This window comes from Mesoplodon bidens, assembly GCF_964165515.1.
Source record: "Mesoplodon bidens genome assembly, contig: HAP1_SCAFFOLD_291, whole genome shotgun sequence".
Classification (NCBI taxonomy): Eukaryota; Metazoa; Chordata; class Mammalia; order Artiodactyla; family Ziphiidae; genus Mesoplodon; species Mesoplodon bidens.
The window spans coordinates 342,432-361,173 of record NW_027671677.1 but is presented as its reverse complement, the minus strand read 5'-3'; the positions used below and the strand labels follow the sequence as shown (position 1 = coordinate 361,173).

Sequence of the window (18,742 nt, the reverse complement as noted above, 5' to 3'; positions counted from 1 at the left end):
TGGCTGTGTTTGGCCTTTGTTGCTGCACGCGGGCTTCCTCTAGTTGAGGTGCACATGCTTCTCATTGTGGTGGCTTCTCTTGTTGCAGAGCACGGGCTCTAGGTGCCTGGACTTCAGTAGTTGTGACATCCGGCTTAGTTGCTCTCTGGCATGTGGGATCTTCCCGGACCAGGGCTTGAACCCATGTCCCCTGCATTGGCAGGCGTATTCTTAACCACTGCGCCACCAGGGAAGTCCCATGTAGGACCTTTTTGTTTATCCATCCTGTATATACACCAGTTTGCATCTGCTAATCCCAAACTCCCAATCCAACCCTCTCCCACCGCCTCCTCCTTGGCAACCGCCAGTCTATTCTCTATGTCCCTGTTTATGTTTCTGTTCACACATAGGCTGTAACCAGTCTCTTAATTACTTTGTTATCCTGTTCCCTTGTTAAGAAGGGTTTAAGGAAGGCACTGAGAGAGAAGCCAGTGACCAGTATAAGTGCAAAAACAGTGGGGCTGTCAGAAAGCACACCTGTCTCCTTTCCCCATCGTGAGCAGAATTTTTAAATGGCAGAGTATGTGAGAGTATGTGATGACACATCTCTGGATTAAATTATGTCTCCCTGGTAAAACATGTACACGTAAGTCTTTAGTTCAATCAGAGTGAAAGGTGAGATCAGAGAAAAGCTGGAGTGTCAGATTTCTTGTAGAAGGTCCTGCCTGATTGTTACTAAGAGGGCTACTACAGTACTAGTTAGTTCATTAGCCATGGGTTGAGTGTTAGAGGAGTGAAACAATGAGCAAGATGTAGTGTTGGCCCTCTAGCAGTGGAGTGAGAGGGGAAGACGCACAGCAGATGTCTCATCCTGCACGTGACCTGCTGTGACGGGCATATTCAGGGCGTTTAGTCAGTGTGGAAGAAGAGGGGGAGCCGTGAGGCAAAGAAAAGTCATCAAAAGAGGCAGTCCCTAAGCTAAGTCTTAAAGGACTCGTGAGAAACTGGTGAGTCAGCCGGTGAAAGGCAAGGATACTCAAGGCAGAGTGGACAGCGGAAGTCCAGAGCCTTGAGTGTCCGAGGGGTGTGTTACAGAGCCACAGGCACAGGCTCTGGAGGATCAGTGCAGTGTCCCCAGGCAGCGGCAAGTGCCCCTAAAGGAGGCAGCGAGGAGGAGGAGAGCAGGTCTTAACCATCCATGTGCGTGGAGCTGGTTTCCTCAGAAAATAGCTAAGAATGGAAAGGACAAGTTCGGGTGGCATTTTAGACCACTGACGTCAGTATGGATGAGGAATCTGAAGAAGCCTGGAGATAATTATGCCCCACTCTTCTGAGGAGCAGTGCTTTATATTTTCAAGTGGGATTTTCACGCTGCCACCTCCTCTCCTGTCCCTACTGAAAGGTTTATAGGCCGGCAGAAGGGAGAACCTGGCTTAAGTAGAGTTAATCAGGTTTCTTTACTGTACAGCTTCTCGGGGCTGCTGTAGGCTAATGTTCATTCTGGATCGTCACAGCAGGCGTATGGTACACAGCCATCCTCAAAGCTATTTGACCCTAGAGTCCTTTTCGAATAGAATGTCTAACAACTGGTTCCACCGAACAGCAATTTCGTAACTTCTACACCAGGTAATAGCAAGAAGAAAGGGGTCTGAAGTAAGGTATAAATGAAGGGAGGAAATAAGTTCTAATTGTATTTAGGAAATTACCAGCAAGACTTGACCTTGGGAAGTAAGGAAGAAGTAGGAGGCGGAGGCTGAACCCCCATCTGTGTGACTAAGGTTGGGTGGTGGTATCATTGAGTTTGGAAATAGGGGATAAAGAACTGAAGTGGGGAAAAGACTTTAGTTCTGGACATGTAGAATTTTGAAGCACCTGTAGAATTCAGAAGACAAACTGGTAGATAACTGGACATGCACGTGAAGACATGGAAAGATAAAAATTTGAATGTCCTCAGCACATATCAGCAGTCATTAAAATCATGAAAATGGATGAGATTTCAGAGAATTGTGAGTCCTGACAACGTTTAAGTGATAAGCAGAGAAAGAATTCTGGGAAGGAGAGAGGTGATAAGAGTTTCAAGAAGGAGGAAGGAGATGCCAGCGTCGTCCTTCAGAGAATGTGAGTGTCCATTGGATTTGGGCAGTTAGGTCCCCAGTGACCTGAGAGCAGTGCAGGGAAGTGGTGGACAAAAAGCCAGATGGCAATAAACTGAGGGCGTAGGGCTGCCTGTCGGGGCCAGGCGGGGCTAGTGAGGACAGTGGGAATAGGCTGCTCTCAAGGAGTGTGGATGAAAAGAGAAAATAATTAGCAAAAAAGAATTTTTTTAGAATGAGAAGGACTTCTATTTTATATGTTGAAATGAAGGAACCAATAAAGGAGATCCTGAAGATGTAGATAATAATTTAGAGAATTGGGGAAACACGGACATATGAATAAGAAAAAAACCTTGCACAGTATATAAAAATCACTTGTATCCTTCGAGCTGGATGGATACTGGTAAGTTTGGGAGGAAATAAAGGTAAGAAGAGATAGAAGTTAAAGAAGTTTATACTGATAGCCTCAGTTTTCTTTGACAAAGATTTTTCAGAGACACATATATACACATACATAATTACCGTTTGAAAATTCTTTCATAGTTACATGTTTTATTAATCACGTCTGAGAAAAGTCACTGATTTTCATTTTGTACAGCATTATCTTGTAAGGACAAGATACAGTGACAACTTCCATGCTTTTTGCATATCAGAGCGGACACTGAAAGTATCTGCATAATTGAATTTTCACTTCTTATTTGTAATAAGTTTATCCTTAGGAGGATACTTTCATAGTGTTTGATCACAGATGAGTTTGGGCATTGCTATCACTCAATAATGTTAAGCATCTGTCAGGTTCTCTCCTATACTATATATTCATTTTTTGTCCGTTAAGCAAATATTTATTGGCGGCCTGTGGGAATAAGATACACCTAGGTCCTCTTTCCTTGGTATATTCACAAAAGCCTCTGAAACTAAATTTCCAAGTCAGGCCATACTAAGGCCTGGCATAATAAGTTTTCGTTGTTAACAGTTTTTTTGTGTTTGTGGGGGTTTTTGGTTTTATTTTTTTGAAGCAAGAATAAGACACTGTCTTAACTCAGTAGTTGTCCATTCATTAATAAGTCAAAGAAGACATTGATGAAGCATGGTATTTTGAATATCCTTTCCACAGAATAGGTAATGGGCCATCCTGAAACTCTGGTGAGATGCTTATCATTTTCAGATTTTGGAGTGGCTGAGAAAACCCTATTACACCTTGAATTATCACTAGAAACATGAATTCAGCCAAATAAAAACAGTGCCTCTGCCTACTGAGGTGGTCAATTTCCATCTCAACAAAAGTGACCATTTCTCCTTTAGATTAAAATCAAGAAAATCCCCTCTGTCCAGGATGCAATAATGGGGTGCCCGAAAGAGGAAAACTGAAGCTATTCCCTCTTTACACCTGAACAGTGAATTCATTCTGATATCAAATATTTGTTATGATTCTGTTATGACCAGGTGCTTTATTGTTTAGAGATCAAGTTACTGTTCATTCTTGGTAAGTAAGAAAAATCCACGTTTTAGGACTCTGAATAGTAACTTTATATATATTATATATATATATATAAAAAAAAAATATGTATATTATATGTAATATATATTCCATCTATTCAACAAAATTGTAACTTCCATCATCTCTTACGAATGATGAACTGTATTCACTCTTTGGAAAGGGCTTATAGGGAATTAAAGTCTCCATATACTTTTTATATAAGACCGTGGAAACCAAATTCTCAACTGGGAGCAAACTTAGCTTTTGCTATGAAGGTTTATGCTTGCCTGGCCTTAGAGGGGTAGGCCATGAACTCAAGTTTTTTTCCTCTAAGTTACTTTCATTGATGCCACCCTGAAAAAATTTGGAGGGAGTATTTTTGAAATAGCTTTATCTCAGTAACCCTTTAAAAAGGCTTCAGGGTATGGGGAACATAACTGTCAAAATGTTCAAGCAACTCTTGTTGATTTAAGTGTAATGGATCAGGAGCAATACAGGAAGGAGCTGGGTACAAAAGACAAAAGGCGTGAGGCTATTTCATGTATTGTTTTTGGCTTATTGTACAAAACAGGGAAAGTCATACACTCGCGCAGCCAAGGTCCCCTACTGTTCTCTCCTTTTAGTAGAAATAAAAGAGAGCTCGTTTCTCAATAGCAGCATTCTATCCTTAAGTGGGTACACAGTGATATTCTGATGGTCTCTGGAGCAGAGAATAATTCCGTGGCAGCTCTGACCTCCAGTCACCGGGTTCTCTGTAACTTAGTCTTTCATGGCCAAGGACTATAATCATTATTTCGATTTATATTTAGCATCTCAAAATGGAAAGGATTCCATGGACAACAAAACAGGAAGTGATTTCATGAAGTGTTTTAGTATGGATAAAACAATAAACTATAAAAATACAAATCATCAGTGAAGCTTTTTCTTTCCGGAGAACTATATTCAGAAATTAATGTAAGCCTCTAAGGTGCGCATGTGTGTTTTTTCACCCATGATCATGTTTGTATGTGTGTGCATTCCACTGCTACAGGAGACATGCAAAATGATATCAGATTTGTACTGGTTTCTCCCAAGAACTGTGTGCTCGCAGGGTTCGTTCAGGAAGGTGAGTGTCCTACCACCACATCACAGTCATATCTCATCACCTTCGGCAGGAACAGTTGACACTTTAACCTCACATGCAGGCTTATTAAATTAGTATTACTCATCAGAACTTGCTTACTAATAAAACAAGCTGAATTAGCCACTGCAGAATCATATTTGGAAATTCAATGAAAATTTTACCTTTTTAATAAAGGCCCAGAAATATTATTTCAGAGCAGGTGGTACAGAAAACTGTGGTCAAATTTGACATTCATTCATCATTGAAGTGTGGAACGTGCCAGGTGAAAATTGATATTGATTTCTTTCCTCTAATATTTGGAAGAGTTCTAACAGGTAAATCAAATGAGATAACAAGACATATCAAGTCTCACTCATTTCTATGATCACATCCTCCCCACATATCACTCCTTCGCCTGCCATGTTTTGAATAATTCAATGCCCATAGTCTTTCCTGTCCAGTGTATTATAAGACACACTCAAGCTGGGTTTCAATCATATTAGACTGAAAGCTGAACATTTTAGGAAGGATTATTTAAAACCAAATGCGTCTTGAGCCCAACAGCCTTTGAAACCAAACAATCCTGGGAGTTCAGTTGGATTCAGAAAATTCAGTAATCCTATTTGATGTATGTTAACCGTATCAATATTAACAACCTTCCACTGGATTTCAGCACTGATTTGAGAGCTGAGTTACTACTGGTCTTGTATTTTACCTAGTTGTGAAAGCACTGAGAGAGTTGTTCTTGGGTTGGACTTGACCTGCCTCTGGGAATGCTCTCTGTTCTATCCATCTTGAAAAGCTTTATTCAAGTGCATTTCTCTGCCTGCCTTCTCTTCACTTGCACCCCTTGGGAAAACGAAAGATGCTCAAATATAGATGTGAACACTGCAGGTGCTCTGCTTGGCAATGGTGTCTTTCAGCTTCCCAATAAAAAAATTATATTGCTGACCACCCATTTGACTGAAAAGTGACTCATTTTACTGACAGATATCTGGATTGAGATGCCAAAAGAAATAGGTCATTTCAAATTTCCTTTTTAAGTCATAGCTTTGTGTTGCAACACTACTTGTTCAAAACTTAGATCATGAAGGTTCCTTCCTATGACCTGCAAATAATTAAAATGTTCTTCAATAGGCTATATAAAAAGCAAGCAGAGGGGCTTCCCTGGTGGCACAGTGGTTGGGAGTCCTCCTGCCGATGCAGGGGACACGGGTTCGTGCCCCGGTCCGGGAGGATCCCACATGCCGCGGAGCGCCTGGGCCCGTGGGCCATGGCCACTGGGCCTGCGCGTCCGGAGCCTGTGCTCCGCAACGGGAGAGGCCGCAGCAGTGAGAGGCCCGCGTACCGCAACAACAACAACAACAAAATAAATAAAATAAAGCAAGCAGAATATTCCTAATTATCAATCTTTCTCTTGAGTCATATAGATCTTGTAATTTCAAGGAAGAGAAACTCAAATGTAAAGTGTTACAATAGCCAAGCATACCAGCACTATTATCTAACCATTCAGCAATTTTCTCTGCCAAGTCACTCTGAACCTTAGACTACTGAGGATGTCTTCTTAATTAATTTTTAAGGTTCTCCTCTTTTGAATTAAAAAATGGTCACAATTTTATAAGTAAAATTAAAGAAAAATACCAAATAGAACATCTGAGATGTTTCCATTAGGCATTATATATATATACATAAATTTAATAGATATACATATATAAATGCACTGGGATACATCTCCATCTTGTGTGTCAGTCAGACATAGGTCCATTTTCTTAGGAATAGGGAACTCCTTTCACAATGGAAGTGAGGAAATTGGCAAATGTACACCATATAAGTACTTTTGGATGGTAGTGACCAAGTTCTCAAAACACACACACACACACACACACACACACACACACACTGAAGAATATCAGAACACTTAATATTTCAAAGACACAGGAAGAGAAATGCAAGTTTCCCCTAGAAAGCCTTTTGTTTTTTTGAAGTCAGAATTCTGAAAAGATGTTTTTATCAAGCCAGCTTTTTCTAACTTAACTGCATATGCAATAAAAGAGTCCTATCTTAGTCATTTTTAGGGCAAGATTTTCTTTAAGTCCCAAGAAAGTAAGCAGTTGTAAATGTAAGTTTTGTATGTACATAAACCTGGCCAGGATATCCGTTGGAGGCTGGAAATCTGTTGTTGTTCCTTTTCCTTTTGTATTGAAAGCTAAGTTCCCCATTCTGAGTTCAATTTGTGAAGATCACTTTTATTTTGACAAACTCTATTAAAGTAGCCAATTCAAGGAAGACAGGTTAGTCTTCCACCTAATTACCCAGTCCAACTTTTACTCAGTGTCTTTCACCTGAGCAAAGTCTCCCCAGTCTTTCAACTGAGGATAAACCACGCAGTGTCTAAACTGAGCAAGATCTTCCCAGTGTCTTTTAAGTGAAGCTAACCCACTTGAGCAAAAGTCTTCCCAGTGTTTTTCTACCGAGGTTAAGCTCTCAGTGTTTAAACTGAGTAAAAATCTTCCCAGTGTCTTTCACTGAGGATGACCCAGGTACTTCTTCTTGAAACCAAGTTTCAAGGATAACCTACTACTCAAGAGAAGAGTTTAACACCACTGAATAAAACTTAGGATCATCAACCAAAACTGGAGATCCAAGAACCAGGAGATACTCACCCAAATTCGTCTGGACTCTCTGAGAAAGCGGACAGGCCCAAGAAGCCTCTGCTGGTGCCAGGACTCTGGATCCTCATAGAGTTCAGGCAAAGAAGAAAAGTCTGCTCTGGGCCCCTTCATTGGTTGCCAAGACTGCTGACTGAAAACTATGCACAGCCCAAAAGGAGAATTATGTTTTATTTGGCAGATTTTCTGAGGACTTAAGCCCAGAACACAGCCTGTCAGATCACTCTGAGGAACTGCTCAGAAGACCTAAGGGAGGAGTCAACCAAAACCAGGTAGTCAGAACATCAAAAGATTACTATTAATTAAAGAAAACTAGACCTCTCAAGTTAAGGACTTTAGCACTTTTCTATGTATGAGAAGATGAAAGAATCTGGGCTCCGTGAAATCAGTCCTTTGATATGCACCTTAACTCTAGAACCAGTACCCTGTTTTTCTCCATCCCGAATCCCCTCAAGGTGCACAGTTGAGGGTTCCTGCTTTGACGTCTGACTTGATGACTGCAACATCCTTTGTCTACTCATATGGCAGGGAACATTTTTCATCCACGGGTAAGAAATTGAGGAGAAAATTAACATAATTCAAGATATAAAACCATTACAATACTAAAAATTCCCAAATGTCAAACAAACATAAGTACCCTTGACCTGTAAAATGGAAGATGCCAAAGAAGGGAAAAAAAGAAACAATAAAGAAAATGTAGAAAATAAAGCATAATATAAGATGGCAGAAATCAATTACAGTAGAACAATAATTAAATAAATCAAGGTAAATGTTATCATAAGATTTTTAAATTTCAAAAAAAACCCCATCAAACAAAACATATTGAAAATAAAGTCATAGAGACAATTTAGGGAGCAAATATGAATGCAAAGAAGACCTGTTAGGTAGTTAGTCAGACGTTAGCAGCAAGGAGGTGACAGTGGCGGGAAAGACACGAAGAAGAAATTGAGTCACACGCAGCCGCCTGGGGACCCTCCCTTGACTCCACCCAGAACGGGAGAAACTATGGTGGGTGGTGGGCAGCTTACCCTGATAAAGAGAGGCACAGCAACACCAGGGGACTTCTCCAGGCTGTGCACGCCCAGACCAGACAGGCGTATAACCTATAGTAAATCCAAACTCATTATACCGTAATTACAATAAATTACATGTGGTTTTGCCCCTCCCCCCACCATTTCTTGGGGATTCAAGGATGAGAGCATGCGCAGCAGAAAACTTGTTCCATAGCTCAGGACTGTCAATCAAATAATGATCCTTGTCACTCACCCCCACCTCTCTGCAAAATGCTCCTTAAAAGCGCTCGTAAGCCTTTCTAGGAATGCTGCTTTCAATTTGCAGAAACAGTAGACCCATCCCCCCCCCCACCCCGAAAGTGTACCGTTGCTTCGATATACTTTGCTTTGGGCTTGCTTCACTTCGCTGAAATAGCCTGTTCTCAGAAACAGCCTGCTCTTTCTCTCTCCTTCTCTCTCTCCCTCTCTGAGAGTGTACCTATGCTTAGATAAACTTTGCTTTCTGCTTGAGCTTAACATGGGAGTTTGCGATCCTTTGCTTACTATCATGGAACCAAGATAGCTGGTCCAGGCCTTCCACTGACCTCCTCGGTTGAAGCTATTTTGTTACAAAGCATGTCCACATGGTGACAGACCTAAGTCTAAATTTTGATAAAAGGTTGAATTAAGGTGAGAATATCATATGGGAGGAAAAGACCGTAGGAAAAATAGTAGATGTAGGAGATATGTTTGTGAAAGTGCACATTCATGGCAATATAGCCAAACAAACTCACATGCCCACGTTCCCACTAAAACTGTATAAAATTATGACCAACAAGCAGAGAATACACATTATTTTAAAGCCCTCATGGGGCATTAAGACATATTTACCATGTGAATCCTTCAGTGAATCTTGTGTTACTGCTAAGGGATAGGAAGTGGGTCATAAGGGAATTTTGTGTAAGACTCAAAGCTCCCTTTCTATATGGTTCAGGCTGGACTTGAAGCTTCAGGGGCCTGGGAGGATGGGGCAGGAAAGGCAAGGCACACTCAGAAAAGAGAATACATACATAACACACTAGGGATATCTGAAGAGGCTGCTCAAGACCTGGCTCAGCCCCAAGGGTTTGACCCCTAGTCCTACTCTTCACCCTACAGCCCTTTAGGGTCAGGACCTTGGCTCACCCTAACCCATTCCTAGCTTCCGGGTATAGAATGAGTGCACATGTCTGAATGTTAATGTTCTCTCAAAATTTACATGTTGAAATCCTACCTCTTAAAGATAGGAGGCGGGGCCATGCAAAAGTGCTTATGAGCTTTCATGAATGGGATTAGTGCCTTATAAAAGAGACTCCAGAGATATCTCTAGCCTCCTCCCATCATATGAGGATACAGAGAGAAGGCTCCAGCTGTGAACCAAGAAGAGAGCTCTCACTACGAGGTGGCCATACTGGTGACTCGATCTTGGCCTTCCCAGCCTCCAGAACTGTGATAATAAATGTCTGTTGTCTTTAATCTACCCAGTCTATGGTATATTGTTATAGCAGCCCTAATGGATTAAGACCACATATTTCAAAATTTATCTGGAGAGTGGGGACTGTCTTATCGTTGCAAACTAAGAAGTTGGGTTGAGACAACATATGAAAGATTTTTTTAAGTAGAAAATTATGGATTATTAGATTTGAAAGTACTAGATTGGTTAAGGAAAATGAGTACGTGTGTGTGTGCGTGTTTGCAGTGTGTCCCAAAAGTTTTTGTGCAGTTTAAAGATTTACTAACTCCAGAATTATAAACACTACAAACTTACAAAAATATCATTTGAAGGTTTAACTGTTACCAGATGCAAGTCTGTGTGCCTGATGCACAGTGAGGCTAAATACTGAAACATCAGAGTTTGGAGCAGAGAAAGGTTTACACAGTGCCATGCAAGAAGACACGTGGCTCATGCCCAGGAAAAACCCCAAACTCCCTGAAGGCTTTCAGCAAAGCCTTTTTAAAGGCAAGGTGAGGGAGGGGCATGGCTAATTGTTGCAAATATCTTGGTGTTGGATCCTTTGTTCTAGCAGCTGGCCAGATGGGTCAGATCCTGGTCAGGTCACGTGTTCCTGTAAACCGCCAACAAAACAATTCTTCTTCTCTGTTCTGCAACTTTTTATCTCCATGAATGGGCTCTTAAAAGTCAGAGCCTTAGAAATAGGCTATCCTGTACATTTCAGGCTCTAGGCAACATTGTTTTACAAAAAGTGCAGAGCCAGCCTGGGTCACAGGGATGGACAGAGTTAGCTCAGGCAACAAAGCATAAAGATTAAAGTAAAAAAGATCTGATGTGGAGTCAGATTTGTTCTTCCCTATTACATAACTATTTATCATTCTTTCATACTTATGAATTTTGAAAAATAAATTATTTTAATTTTTGTGTGTAGTTCCCTCTGATAGAAAATGAGGCAAAACATACACTATTCAAAATTCACAAAACTAAAAAAGTGTAAAAGAAATTCAAGTTCTATCCCTGGGTTTACACAAGACACAAACATGATGTGGGAAAGTTGGAGCTGAGGACAAAGGAAATCCTGAGTAAAAATGTCTGTGAAACAGCCAGTCTTCCAGGGTCAGCTTAAGATGTTCAAGAGTTATCACGTTGGTGGGCCTCAAGTAAAGGTCTCTAATGGATGAAGGAACCAGGTTCCAGATGGAATGAACAGAAAATTGGCTAAGGTCTCTCTGACAGGATGAGAGTGGTTGGAAGGAGGGATCTGGAAGCCCCAGGAGGGTGCAGGTGTCTGTGGGTCTGGATGGGAAGGAGGGGCAGTGATTCAGCCTCTTTTTCTTATTGCCCCTCCCCCACACTCAGGAGCCCTTTGTGACAAGGCCACAGCTCTGTGATGAAGGCCTGGGGTTCTGCCATCAAGCGAACTCCCAGTGCTCTGTTGCCTGAGGGCAGCAATGCAGTTCAGAAGATGGAGAATCTCTTTTCTTTGAAAAACACTGTTGCTATCTGGCTGAGATCCAGCCCAACTTCCTGGGTGATTGATATCATCCTTGGGTTCCTGTGTGGACTGGGGCTCTTCCTAATGTTACTCCCCTGCTTCCAGAGTAATCCATTCTTAGCACCACCTAGAAAACATAGAAACTTCAGGAAGGTAAGAAACCTTTGGCTTAATCCCAGCAGAGATTATCTCTTATTTTCTTATTCTTATTTCCACTTTTCTAAACCACCTAGAGAGACTCCTGAGATGGGAACTCTCAGAAAAGTAGAGAACATCATCCTTCTAGGGAAAAGCCAGGCCAGAGAGGGGTTAGAGTGGGCATGAGGATTTCTAGCCTAGGATCGTAGACCAGGAGTTCAGGTATGGTAGAGGGCTCCAGGGCAAGTCCCCAATGCAGGGACTAATGGTTAAGGACTGGATTACTAAGAGTTCAATCTCTGCAGGAAGGCTGACCCCTGAGCCCTGGTTCACCAGCCACCTTCCCACAGCGGGTGTCTCAAGTGAGACCATCCTCTGTGTTGGGGCTGATCTAAGGGCAATGCTGAGCCCCTGAGAGCCTGAGAGAAGAGGCTGGAGTGGAGGTCTGGCCTTGGGAAGCAGAATCCTATCTGACAAAGCTCACGTGGGCATTTAGGTCTGAGAATGTGTGTGTTTCTTGATCAGAGGAACAGTGACAGAAGAAATCTATGGTGATTAAAACTTAAAAAATCCTTCTTGGGCTTCCCTGGTGGTGCAGTGGTTGAGAGTCCGCCTGCCAATGCAGGGGACGCGGGTTCGTGCCCCGGTCCGGGAGGATCCCACATGCCGCGGCGCGGCTGGGCCCATGAGCCATGGCCGCTGGGCCTGTGCGTCCAGAGCCTGTACTCCGCAACGGGAGAGGCCACAACAGTGAGAGGCCCGCGTACCGCAAAAAAAAAAAAAAAAAATCCTTCTTTGCACTCTTCAAAGAAGAAAAACTGAAAATATTTTTATCCACTTTAAAAATAAGTAAAAGGGGAAAACCCCCCACAGAGTTTTAGTTAAATGTAGAAAGTCATGTTGTTCATGAACACAGCTTGCCTAGATAGAGGACAGTGAGAGTTGGGTGTTAGCCCCTCATTTTTTCTTCTCTCTCAGCATCAAGTAGAGCTGAAGGGGAGGAGCAGGAGTAGGAAGAAAAGTGGATCTTTGAAAGGTAAGCCTTTGCCATTCAGCCCTGCGTGCCCCCGAGAGTTAGCTTCCATCTCTCCTAATCCTGAGGGCCCAGCTTCACGGTCTCTGAGGATGCCAGTGGCAGAGCTTATTCTTCAGGAAACAGAGCCTTGGGAAGGCTCGTTGGAAGATCAGAGCCCAGATACTTCCCAGAAATTTGTGCTTAGAATGAAGCCATGAGGACCTAGAAATGGGGTGTGTGGACTGTGGTGGACCATTGGTGCCTGGGTTGGGAAGTGGGACCTTCAAGTCCAACTGTGGACAAGTTGTTTAACTTTGCTCAGATTCCTCTGTGTGATGACCACTGACCTTTCTCCCCTACACGGCAGTTGTAAGGGCTACAGGGGTTAATTAACGTGAAGGCACTTTGCAAAGGACAAACCCTTTTCAAGTGAGACTTACCATCACTGTCAGGGACATGTGGCCTTGGACACTGATACTTGGGCTCCAGAGTCTAATCCTCCAAAGATTTCCCTTAAAGGGCCATTGCATTCAGCCTCCTGAAAGACTCTTAGGCCTCTGCCTTCACCACCATGACCCAGTCTCCTGATTTCCAGCTTGCAGAGATTGCCTGGAAGAACTGGAGGGGACTCACAACCTGGTTTCACTTCTGCAAAGGTAAAGAATCTTTCCCCTTCTCTCTTGGGTCATCCTTCCTCCCAGAGCCTATAATGTGACCCCAGCCCTGGAAGGGGGAGCCATGGGAGGGTGTGGCTAAAGCCCTAGGGTGAGGGACAGCAGGAGCATTATGAAGTCAGTGTGGGGGCAGTGGAGGGTTCTTGGGCTACAGGTGCCCACCCCTGCCTGTCCTGTCCAGCCATCCTGGCCCCATCTGCTCTCCTACAGCTGCCTGGGGAGGCTTCCTGGCAAGGGCAACTTTCATCAGCTCTCATGTCAAGACCCTCCTGGTGAGACGTGCAAAGCAGTGCCTGCTGGAGCCTGTGGAAGATACTGCTTGAAGGGTTGGGAACCCTGCATGAACACCTCCTGTAGGGTTTCCTTCCTTGATCCAGACACTCGAGAGGTGCTGGAAGCACATATTAGAAGGTTTTGGGTAAAGCACAGGTGGACCCTCCCCCTCAAGGTCCTCAAGCCCATAAATCTCTTGAAGCTGAAAAAGCTCCAACCCTCCACCGTTCTGCAGTTTGCCTCTTCCCCTTCAGCCACCTGTGTGTCTGGGTCCCACTCAACAGTCAAGTGTGCTGAGTTCCTGGAGAAACCTCCTCAGGCTCATTCAGGAGAGAAGGTGATAACAGAAGAGTCAGTTCCTACCCTGAAGAGGCCTCTCCTTGTCCCCTCAACTGTGTGTAAGGAAATCCAGAGTGCCCTGGGAGCGATTCCATCTGCTGACTACCATGGGCCCTCAAAGGCTTCTCTGACTGGACAGGAGGGCAGGCCACCTTCTCAGTCCCTCACACTCAGCCTTGTGGGCAGAACCTGGAAGAGTGAGACTGTGGAATGGGTCAAGAGGGACAGCCTAGAGCCAGGTCCAAGTTCAGCAATGGTCAGGAATGAGCCAACAGAGGAGAGTGGTGGTCAGGCCTCAGGAGACCCCTGCCATAGGGTAACAGTGATGGAGGTGAACTTAGGATCCCAATCTTTGAGAGGTGAAGAGGCCAGGGAGGCTGTGGAGGCCAAGGAGTCTCCTGCTCTTCAACCACAGTCTAGTGTTATCTTGGAAACCAAAGTGTTGACAAAATCCCAAACCACAAATGTACCTATGAGGAGTTTAGAGGTGCCAGGGCCCAGTAAAAGTTTCCTACTACCTAGAATGTCTGTTTTCCAACATCCAGGTGAGCCATGCCTTAACATGGGGGTTGCTAGTGAGTTTAACTCCAAAGTAAAGGTACAGTCAGACAACCAGATTCAGGACTTTCCCAAACACATGTTCCTTGCTGCAGACAACTTGGCTTCTCAGGTGCCTCAGTGCCATCCCCAGAGAGTCCCCACCAGAGACAGGTTAGCTTCCCAGGAGCCAAGTGGCCTTATGGAAGCCCAAAGGAGCAACCTAGGGCAGCAGGAGCCCAAAACTTCAAAACTCCAAGACTCATGGAAGAGCCAGAGCAAGATGATTGCCCCTACTTACAAAAGAGAGGACTGTAGGAGGCATAAACCAGGAGAGCATGAAGAAAGGTTTAAAGAATTAGGGACCTCTCAAGCTGGAAGTATGAGCCACCCTGCCCAGGTCAGGGGAATAACAGACTCTATTGGGAGCAGATGTCTCCAGCTCATGCCAGAGAAGAAACATAGCCCTCCAGAAAGCCTCTTCAGAAAAAGGATGAGGCTATTTTTAAAGTGGATTTTCCCCAATAAAAAAGTCAATGGTCGAGATGCTCTGCAAAAATTCAAGCCCATATCAGCCACTGCCCAGAGCCACGGATCAGTCAAAAGCAGATCAATCTTGAAGAGTGAGACTGCTGAGGGTCAGGCACTCATGACAGCTGTTGGACAGATCCCAGAAGAAAAAAGAGCAATTCACCATGGACTTCATGCCACAAAGTTAAATGAACACAAACGGGAATTCCAAGTCCCAGTATGTGGGTGTTTCTGCTGCCATAGGCTTACCTCCTACCCAGAGCAACGGAGAATGATGGGTTATACAGCCTGCAGTCATAAAGCCACCTCCAAGGGCCAGAGTTGTTCTATCAGGGAAAGGGAAGTCAGACACCAACATAGTTTGAAAAGTGTAAGGTTCGACGATGAGCAGCTGGGCCTAAGGTGCCTCCCATCCTTGCCCCCCAAGAAGAGTTTGTTTCCAGTTAGTACCTGCCAGTATGGGCCAAGGATTCCAGGTGCCCCAGCCCACCATCAACACTGTCCAAGGCATTGTCATCTTTGGGGAGGTGTCTTGCCTGGTCGACAGTAAAATCCTTCTTTAGTCTTTCCTTTAGTAGGAAGACATGTCTCCAAGTAAAAATTCAGTCCCTGTAGAGAAAATGATTTTCTCCTTAGCACATCCAAGATATTTAATGTTCCCCAATACATGTATATATATATATATATTTTTTTCTAATAAAAGCATAGTGTAATGGCTGCTGTCTGTGCTGTGCACTTTGTCTTCTAGAAGGGAGGGGCATGGAGGGAGGTGGACAGTAGCATCACAAGCTTGCTCCTTGTCTCGTGTCCCTTCATTGCACCTTATAATACCGTCATTACACAAACCAAAATTACTCTAACAATGAGACGGGAAAAACCTATGAAACCCACACCCAAGGATCTGGTTCAACCAGTCTTTCTCCTCCTTCTATGCTACTTTGAACTTTATGCAACTGTAGTGGATAGGTTTACACGATAGGGCCGGACATTCCAATTCAGGCTCCAGGAAGTGTCAGAGCCAAGTGGATGGAAGTTTGGGGGGAATAGAGTATGGGCTCTGAGTTCAGAAACAGGAGAAATCTTGCCCCTGGATCTCTTGGTAGGGAATATACAGCATCTGCTCTTAAGAGTTCCTTCTCTCTCTGATGAAGGTTGGGATTGAGGTATGCCCTATGAACCCCTTTTAGCTTAGCCATAATAAAATGTACAGCATCACCCTCCCCCACCTCTGTTTTTCCTACACTTTAGAGCAGCAACAAGGATGGCATTTCCAGCTCTGTGTGTGTAGGTGGGGGGAGTATCAGGGAGGCTGCTGAGGGCTGTGTTGAGTCCAGTCCCATATAAATGAATGGCTGCGTTCATGGGTCACCTACCTTCCACTCTATGTTAACCCCAGAGAAGGAGTTTTGGATGAATGGAATAGGGGTGTGACTGTGGGTAGTAACTATCTGATGGTCAAACACTGTGAATTTAGGGTGGGATGTAGGTGTAGAAAAATCATTGGATCCAAGGAAGGAGGCAAAGTGGTACCAGATTCCCATAAATTGCAGTTCTGAAAGAACAGCCCCCTGACATACAACCACCATCTAAAGGCCTAAAGGGGAGGAAAAGTTAAGGGTCCAGTAGCTCACCATGGCCCCACGCCAGGGTCTCTACCCTATTCCAACTCTAAGATCACAGACCTAGAGAAACCACCTTTAGGTCAAAACAGAAGGTCAAACTTATAGAAGTAAAGCAAATCAGGGAAGGTGAATCTCTTAATACTATATTTAATAAGCTTACACATCATCACCTCTTGACTTTTAGAATGGATAACTTAACAATAGGTGTAAAAGCCAGGACTAGGGAACTTGGGATGTGACTCCTAGTCTGGTGACCTTCACATAAACACATGGCCCAAGGACTGCTCCAGGGGAGAGGTGGGGACTGGCTTGTGATTGTGTAGTAAGCCTTGCCTGTCTCCCAGTCCTTGATCACCCCAGAGCCTGGCAGGTGAAGAAGCAATCAGACAGGATTCGTGGTGGTGTGGAGGTGACCTGTGCAAAGTGGATGGGGCTGGGTGCAATCCAGGAGTGTTCCACTGATCTGCTTCTGGCACAGCTTTTCTTGTCTCCGGACCCCCATCCATATGGAAAAGCAGGGAGATGAGGAAGAATTTCTCTAGAGTGATTTGGTGTTTTCTGCCATGTGCAGGGCGCATGGTGGACACAGCTCCAGGTGGTGTCTTTCTCATTGTGGAGATTTCTGTTCCAGCTGATGCCCCTGATCCAGATGACAACAGAAATGGACCCCATCCCCCATCCCTGTCAGGCCCCTCAACACGTGGAAATGCTGTGACCTGGGGTGGAGGGGGCAGAGTGAGCACAGGACTGCTCACACCCCTGGTTTCTCCCTGGAGCCAGGCCCTACCTCTGGGCCCCGATTCCCAAGGCAGCCTCCAGAATGGGCAGAGCAGTGAGAGTGGAGCCAGGGCTTGTGGGAGGGGTCGGCACCCAGAGGAAAGAGTTGACAGGGCTGGGACCTGAGCCTGGCTGCTGCTGGGTCCTCTCAGGGGCACCCAGAAGTGAGTTCTGGGAATATGGGGAAGCTGGACTTAGACCCCCCTGGCTCCTGCTGGGAGAGTGCCACAGACAGGTGATGCTGATGGAACAGCAAGAAAACAGAAAGAAGCAAGTCCCTTTGCCCTTCTCTTGCTGCTCCGTCTTCCATAAGGTACAGTAAGACAAGAAATTGAGAGACCAAAAGAAAAAAAGAAATGGAGAGACCCAGAGACAATACACAAAGACTTCACGGACACACCTCTCGAGAGACTTCTCACGCAAACACCTTTCTCAGAGATCACATACTGAGACCTCACACAGGGACCTCATGTTGCTTCACAGACCCTCAGACAGAAACCTAGCACAGATTTAACAGATTTCCCAGAGATACCTTCCAAAGGGACCTCATACAGAGACTTCACACAGAAATCTCACCCAGAGACAACACACAGAGACCTCACAGAGACCTCACATCTATTCTTCAGTATCCATTGACAAGTCTTTCTTAGTGAATATGAAACCACTTAGCAAACTGGCAGCATGATAAATATATTATCAGTTGTGCCCCTCTGAGATCCACCAGACACTCACTGTCAGCATTACTCTAAATGGGGAAATGTTTGAGAAGTTTTGTTCTTTTGGAATGTCACTGCCTCTGAACAAAAGAATTATACATTCCAAATGTAGATTTTCAAATTTCATTCTTAGGTGTTCATTAGCTTGAAGATCACATATTACATTATTTTATTTTTATTTATTTTAGAAGAATGAAGAAAATAATGTTTATTTCTTAGAAATGCATGTAGTACTCTATTTTTTTATTTTAAAAGATTTTTATTGGAGTATAGTTGAGTTACAAATTTGTGTTAGTTTCAGGTGTACAGCAAAGGGAGCCAGTTATACATATACATATGTCCACTTTTTAAAAAGATTCTTTTCCCATAGAGGCCATTACAGAGTATTGAGTAGAGTTCCCCGTGCTATACAGTAGGTTATTATTACCTATTTTGTATATAGTAGTGTGTATATGTCAATCCCAATCTCCCAATTTATCCTTCCCCCCTTATCTCCTGGTAACAATAAGTTTTCATTTGTACTCTTTTTTTAGGAGAATCACAAATTTTAAGCACAACTAAAACACTGTCAGTCTCCAGTGAGAGAAAATATTTGTCCAGTTTAGTTATCATCCAGTCAAATGGTATCTGGCACATTTTTTACTTTATTGAGGACAGAACTTAAACTTGAGATGGCTTACTTGTTTCCTTTGGAAACGTAAGAAAAACCTGCAACAAAGGTACTCTAGGAATGAAATAAACCAAGAAAGAAGCATCCGGACTCACATTCACTTCCCAGAGGGCTGTGTAGCTAGCACGTTATTTTGCACATAATAGCTTGC

The 18,742-nt window shown here is 43.8% G+C and overlaps 1 protein-coding gene, 1 long non-coding RNA gene and 1 pseudogene across 4 annotated transcripts in view; 2 read left to right on the top strand and 1 right to left on the bottom strand.

The window, feature by feature from the left end:
• The window catches only part of LOC308611204 (centrosomal protein of 78 kDa-like), a 178,156-nt pseudogene that overhangs the window by 28,966 nt on the left and 130,448 nt on the right, over positions 1–18,742 (top strand). The window lies entirely within an intron of this gene.
• LOC308611208 overlaps positions 7,097–18,742 on the bottom strand; it is a 96,950-nt gene continuing 85,304 nt past the window's right edge. The window contains exon 5 of the long non-coding RNA XR_014014791.1: positions 7,097–7,453. This is a non-coding gene — a long non-coding RNA (uncharacterized lncRNA). The remainder of the gene's footprint in view (positions 7,454–18,742) is intronic.
• On the top strand, positions 7,732–15,412 carry LOC308611207 (spermatogenesis-associated protein 31A6-like). Of its 2 annotated transcripts, XM_081260084.1 has the most exons (4): positions 7,732–7,868; positions 12,416–12,473; positions 13,048–13,108; positions 13,337–15,412. In XM_081260084.1, exons 1-4 carry the CDS (start codon positions 7,842–7,844, stop codon positions 15,354–15,356), a joined length of 2,166 nt encoding a protein of 721 aa, XP_081116210.1. In that variant the 5' UTR covers positions 7,732–7,841; the 3' UTR covers positions 15,357–15,412. The 2 variants fall into 2 exon arrangements, with proteins under 2 accessions (XP_081116210.1, XP_081116211.1); XM_081260085.1 differs by lacking the exons at positions 7,732–7,868; positions 12,416–12,473 and having other exon boundaries at positions 12,635–13,108; positions 13,654–15,412.

Excerpts from the sequence above, each read along its gene's own strand:
- LOC308611207 (XM_081260084.1), top strand. The coding sequence starts at position 7,842 with ATGGCAGGGAACATTTTTCATCCACGG. Across the intron at positions 7,869-12,415 it reads GGAACATTTTTCATCCACGG|CATCAAGTAGAGCTGAAGGG; the intron begins GTAAGAAATTGA and ends CTTCTCTCTCAG. Across the intron at positions 13,109-13,336 it reads CTGGTTTCACTTCTGCAAAG|CTGCCTGGGGAGGCTTCCTG; the intron begins GTAAAGAATCTT and ends GCTCTCCTACAG.